The 6,346-nt window shown below is 56.1% G+C and overlaps 2 protein-coding genes across 3 annotated transcripts in view; one reads left to right on the plus strand and one right to left on the minus strand.

Moving 5' to 3' along the window:
- LOC126988294 (uncharacterized transmembrane protein DDB_G0289901-like) overlaps positions 1-6,346 on the minus strand; it is a 15,119-nt gene continuing 8,773 nt past the window's right edge. Inside the window, exons 2-5 of the mRNA XM_050846355.1 lie at positions 1,548-2,277; positions 1,333-1,505; positions 523-1,130; positions 1-104 (exon numbers count right to left, since the gene is read on the minus strand). Of these exons, the coding sequence (XP_050702312.1) occupies positions 1-104; positions 523-1,130; positions 1,333-1,505; positions 1,548-2,277 (1,615 nt within the window). The remainder of the gene's footprint in view (positions 105-522; positions 1,131-1,332; positions 1,506-1,547; positions 2,278-6,346) is intronic.
- Positions 3,388-6,346, plus strand: part of LOC126988131 (alanine racemase-like) — a 27,467-nt gene continuing 24,508 nt past the window's right edge. The window contains exons 1-2 of one of the 2 annotated variants that reach the window (XM_050845975.1): positions 3,388-3,511; positions 3,681-3,753. The gene's annotated coding sequence lies outside the window, so the exon portion shown is untranslated. The remainder of the gene's footprint in view (positions 3,512-3,680; positions 3,754-6,346) is intronic. The other variant, XM_050845976.1, reaches the window with a different exon arrangement.

Genomic DNA, 6,346 nt, shown 5'->3' on the forward strand with positions numbered 1-6,346 from the left:
TTAGGCCTTTGGGAACAGATGATGTGAGGGCTGGAAGCGTCCCTGATCTCCGTCCAAGGGCTCAGTGTAAACAGGGAGTCGTGCAAACACGGCACTGGGGTTCACTTCAAGGAGTTTCAGGGAGTGTAAGCAACAGAGGCACTGAAGCCATGTATATATGTAAAGTTGGGAGCCTAAGCTACAGACAGAGGTGGGCAAGTGCGGTCCTTAGTGCGGTAGTACCGCATCACAAAAAAGCACCGCCACTACCGCACTACCGCAAAATTTCTGAAAATACCGCACTACCGCGGACGGCACTAAAAAATCCTGCGGTACTTTTTTGCGGTACTTTGAAAACTATCGAAGACGACATTTGCAGCGCGGCGGCGTGCTGCTGCTCACAGAAATGTTTTTTTTGTTTTTTTTTCTTTACAGTGAATCGAACTCAGTCAATCGGTATCAGTCATCAGAATCAGTGATTCAATCATTCTGACTTTTCAGTTACTGTTCAAAATTAAATACTAAATGGACGGACTGAACCACTACACTGCCAGTCTTCTTTAACCCGCGCGGTGCCGGCCACTTCAGCCCCGGACCCGTCCGCGGTGCCGGCCACTTCAGCCCCGGACCCGTCCGCGGTGCCGGCCACTTCAGCCCCGGACCCGTCCGTGCTGCCGGCCACTTCAGCCCCGGACCCGTCCGCGGTGCCGGCCACTTCAGCCCCGGACCCGTCTGTGCTGCCGGCCACTTCAGCCCCGGACCCGTCCGCGGTGCCGGCTACTTCAGCCCCGGACCCGTCCGTGCTGCCGGCCACTTCAGCCCCGGACCCGTCCGCGGTGCCGGCCACTTCAGCCCCGGACCCGTCCGTGCTGCCGGCCACTTCAGCCCCGGACCCGTCCGCGGTGCCGGCCACTTCAGCCCCGGACCCGTCCGTGCTGCCGGCCACTTCAGCCCCGGACCCGTCCGAGTTTCCGTCCACTTCCGCCCCGGACCCGTCCGTTTTGCCTGCCACTTCAGCCCCGGACCCGTCCGTGTTGCCGGCCACTTCAGCCCCGGACCCGTCCGTGTTGCCGGCCACGTCAGCCCCGGACCCGTCCGTGCTGCCGGCCACTTCAGCCCCGGACCCGTCCGTGCTGCTGGCCACTTCAGCCCTGACCCGTCCGTGCTGCCGGCCACTTCAGCCCCGGACCCGTCCGTGTTGCCGGCCACTTCAGCCCTGGACCCGTCCGTGCTGCCGGCCACTTCAGCCCTGGACCCGTCCGTGCTGCCGGCCACTTCAGCCCCGGACCCGTCCGTGTTGCCGGCCACTTCAGCCCCGGACCCGTCCGTGTTGCCGGCCACTTCAGCCCTGACCCGTCCGAGCTGCCGGCCACGACAGCCCCGGCCCCGTCCGCGGTGCCGGCCACTTCAGCCCCGGACCCGTCCGTGCTGCCGGCCACTTCAGCCCCGGACCCGTCCGTGCTGCCGGCCACTTCAGCCCCGGACCCGTCCGTGCTGCCGGCCACTTCAGCCCTGACCCGTCCGTGCTGCCGGCCACTTCAGCCCCTGGACCCGTCCGTGCTGCCGGCCACTTCAGCCCTGGACCCGTCCGTGTTGCCGGCCACTTCAGCCCCGGACCCGTCCGTGTTGCCGGCCACTTCAGCCCCGGACCCGTCCGTGCTGCCGGCCACTTCAGCCCCGGACCCGTCCGTGCTGCCGGCCACTTCAGCCCCGGACCCGTCCGTGCTGCCGGCCACTTCAGCCCCGGACCCGTCCGCGGTGCCGGCCACTTCAGCCCCGGACCCGTCCGTGTTGCCGGCCACTTCAGCCCCGGACCCGTCCGTGCTGCCGGCCACTTCAGCCCCGGACCCGTCCGCGGTGCCGGCCACTTCAGCCCCGGACCCGTCCGTGTTGCCGGCCACTTCAGCCCCGGACCCGTCCGTGTTGCCGGCCACTTCAGCCCCGGACCCGTCCGTGTTGCCGGCCACTTCAGCCCCGGACCCGTCCGTGCTGCCGGCCACTTCAGCCCCGGACCCGTCCGTGCTGCCGGCCACTTCAGCCCCGGACCCGTCCGTGCTGCCGGCCACTTCAGCCCCGGACCCGTCCGTGCTGCCGGCCACTTCAGCCCCGGACCCGTCCGTGCTGCCGGCCACTTCAGCCCCGGACCCGTCCGTGCTGCCGGCCACTTCAGCCCCGGACCCGTCCGTGCTGCCGGCCACTTCAGCCCCGGACCCGTCCGCGGTGCCGGCCACTTCAGCCCCGGACCCGTCCGCGGTGCCGGCCACTTCAGCCCCGGACCCGTCCGTGTTGCCGGACGATCTTTCATTTTTTTGATGAGCTTGAAAAATCCAAAGCAATTGTAAGATAATGGAAAAAAAAAAAACATGCAAAAAGTGGTTAAGCAAAGAAGTGTTTTTTTTATTTTGACCACCGCTGCTGCAGCACCGCACACCGCGTACCGCACTGGGAAAGAAAAAAAAATGGGACCGCACTACCGCAACCGCACTACTCCGGAAAAAGTACCGCACTACCGCAACCGCACTACTGATTTTTCAGTACCGCGCCCACCTCTGGCTATAAATGCACGTGGAGGCGGTGCTCATCTCCGTCACGTTGTCCCTTTAACCGACACAGGGCCAGTGTGACATCCGGGTTACCATAGTTTGTCTTCCCCAGGTAGTACCCAGTTGTCGCCAGCCCGAAGATGAACAGCTGGGTGGTGGTGGGAGGCACGACGGTCCTTTCCTCCCTTCCTCCACCCTCCTCGGCGTCCTAATCCACGAAGCTCTACTCCTTTCCCTTCCTCCACCCTCCTCGGCGTCCTAATCCACGAAGCTCTACTCCTTTCCCTTCCTCCACCCTCCTCGGCGTCCTAATCCACGAAGCTCTACTCCTTTCCCTTCCTCCACCCTCCTCGGCGTCCTAATCCAGGAAGCTCTACTCCTTTCCCTTCCTCCACCCTCCTCGGCGACCCCATCCACCTGTCCCATCCCCTGAGGCGGTGCTCCACTCTCTTCCCTCCCTCCCTCCACCCCTCGCTGTCTCCACCCTCCTCGGCGGCCTTATCCACGTGTCCCATCCCCTGGGAGCGGAGCGGGTGTTAGGTGCGGCACACCCCCACTTAATTGGTCCCGCGAGAGGCTGGGCACACACACACACACACACACGCACACACACACGTCATGCGCCTCGTGCCAGACTGTGCTGCGTCGGTCCTTTGCAGCCTCGCAGCCAGCCAGCCCGTCACCCTTACTGTCTTCCCAAGAGCGAGACGTCTACAGATTGGTATTGAGTTATTTCAGACTTTCCTTGGGGCTGATAACACGCAGGCAGCTTACAGGTGCTTCGTGGAGCGACCTGGCAACTTTCCCTGGCAGAGGCTTGAGCGGGCAGCGGCGGGGTGGGTGACAGGGGGCGGGGAGTATACATAGAAGAGGGGACCCGACACAATTCTCACTTCTCAGTTTCCTTCGAGCTGTAGGATGGTGAGGACCTCCGCTGCAGCCTCTCCCCAGTACATGACGCGCGCTTGACACCTCGCTGCCTGTGGACGGTAACTCAATACCAGTGGCCTCTACGGGATATAAACGGACCCTGGCTTTTGTGAGGAGCGTGTGCATGTTATCAGATAGCGTGGAGTGGTGAGGGCAGGCTCGTGGTAGCTAATTGGGGTCATGCGCTGATGTTGTGACGCCTCGATACTAAGCACACGCGTTTTGCAGCCTCCCGCGGGCCATTCAGTATTCCCACCAAGCAAGATCTCCATTCATCTGACTCCGCCGATACTACGACAAGGTAAATATATTAGAAGCAATGGTAGAAGTAGTAGTAGTAGTAGTAGTAGTAGTAGTAGCTAGTGGTGGGGGTAACAGTAGTAGTAGTTGTAGTAGTAGTAGTAGTAGTAGTCGTAGTAGAAGTAGTTGTTGATGTTATATACTCTCTCTCTCTCTCTCTCTCTCTCTCTCTCTCTCTCTCTCTCTCTCTCTCTCTCTCCATGATGCTAATATGTTATGGAGAGAGAAAAAAAAAGACGAAAAGCTAAAAAAAGTGTTTACGAGAGAGAGAGAGAGAGAGAGAGAGAGAGAGAGAGAGAGAGAGAGAGAGAGAGAGAGTGAATCATAACGCCATAATCACAGTTAATTAGACGTATATAACTCGACACACCTTTCACGGGACACAGGTGGGCGGGCTGACTAATTAACGTCTCCACGCCCAGGTATACCGATCGACCGCTCCGACACACGCAATAAATAACTGGGTAGCTGTGTTTCTTGGTGTGGTTCTTGAAGGTCCCTCTAAGCGAATCAAATAGAAAAAAAAATAATCGCTCTTGCAAACTACTTCATAATATATATCAACGCATTTTGTGATCAGTTTATGCATCGTCTATTTTGGGGGGTTGTATCATGGCACAAATTTGGCCCGTCGCTGCTACACGGTAAAGCCACAAATTTGGCCCGTCGCTACTACACGGTAAAGCCACAAATTTGGCCCGTCGCTACTACACGGTAAAGCCACAAATTTGGCCCGTCGCTGCTACACGGTAAAGCCACAAATTTGGCCCGTCGCTGCTACACGGTAAAGCCACAAATTTGGCCCGTCGCTGCTACACGGTAGAGCCACAAATTTGGCCCGTCGCTGCTACACGGTAAAGCCACAAATTTGGCCCGTCGCTGCTACACGGTAAAGCCACAAATTTGGCCCGTCGCTGCTACACGGTAAAGCCACAAATTTGGCCCGTCGCTGCTACATGGTAAAGCCACAAATTTGGCCCGTCGCTGCTACCGGGTTAAGATATTCAAGTCAAGCAAAAAAAGTGAAAATTCTATGGTAGTGAAGGAGGTAGTGTGATACAGAGCCGATTTCACAGTCCAACACAGCGTCTTCGTAACAGCCCGAACCAAACTATAGAATCCCATACAATCCAGAATGGTGAGGTTTTCGACGCCACACTAAATACACAAGACTTTTCCTGTATAGTTTCATCAAATTTGTGAACTTGAATATCATCACCAGACACTATACAAGGACATTTCGAAGGCTCTGGTATTGGTTTGGGAGCTTACTAACCCAACATGGGGAACTGTGAAACTGGCCCTATTGTGTATTAACCCCCCTCCCCCCCCCATACACATTTCTTCTTTTGACCTGTATAACGCTCTGTAGGGAGTTGAATGATATGTGGCGTGATCCTGATGGGGTCCGTAATTCTAAGTAATTTGGTTTTAATTGCTGAGAATTATAATGATTTGCGCTCTCTCTCTCTCTCTCTCTCTCTCTCTCTCTCTCTCTCTCTCTCTCTCTCTCACACACACACACACACACACACACACACACACACCCAGAGAGAGAGAGAGAGAGAGAGAGAGAGAGAGAGAGAGAGAGAGAGAGAGAGAGAGAGAGAGCGCAAATCATTATAATTCTCAAAACTATCAAAATCCAATCAGTTAAAATTACGAACGCCTTCACGATCACGTCACATTATTCAACTTTCTCAGATAACCTTGACTAGCTGAGCCCCGAGCATGTGTGTGGGGGGAGAGGGAGTGGGGGGGAGGGGGGAGAGGGAGTGGGGGTGAGGGGGGAGAGGGAGTGGGGGGAGGTTACGTTGCTTCTGTTCTTGATAATCCCGCGTGTTTCCCCGAGCAAGCCTCCACACAGGCACCTTGACGCATGTAGCTTCCCGCTCGTCACCACTGAACGATTCTCATGGTACAATTTGGGCTGTATTTTAAGACACCATCGCTTCTCACATCGACTATTTCTAAAGGTCAAAGAGGGGATCAATCGGGTTTTCATGAGTGTTTTTTAAGGTTCATGGCACAGAAGAAGGGTCAAACTACCACCAGGGTCATAAAACCACCCCTGGAAAGGCCTACAGCTCCTACGAAAGCCATGTCAAATATATGAACTTGGGCGACGAAATGTTTTAAAATACGACCCAATATCCTCCAAGATTTCGGGGCGCGCACACACACGCACACACACACACACACACATGCAGAATGGACATCAACTTGCTAGAATCAGTTCAGAGGAGCATGACCAAGATGATTCAGGGGCTGAGGAACCTCCCATATCTTAACTTACATTCGCTAGAAAGACGAAGAGTGCGGGGATATTTGATAGAAGTATTCAAATGGGTCAAGGGTTACAACAAAGGCGATATAAGTAAAGTACTGAGAATTAGCCAGCAGGATAGAACACGCAGTAATGGATTTAAATCAGGAAAGTATAGATTTAGGAGAGATATAGGCAAGCATTGGTTTAGTAATAGGGTGGTGGGGGAATGGAATAGACTCAGCAATCACATAGTGAGTGCAGGGACGATAGCTTGTTTTAAGAGTAGACTGGATAGCTACATGGACGAGGACGACAGGTGGCAGTG

Source organism: Eriocheir sinensis, chromosome 68 (assembly GCF_024679095.1).
Source record: "Eriocheir sinensis breed Jianghai 21 chromosome 68, ASM2467909v1, whole genome shotgun sequence".
Lineage (NCBI taxonomy): Eukaryota > Metazoa > Arthropoda > Malacostraca > Decapoda > Varunidae > Eriocheir > Eriocheir sinensis.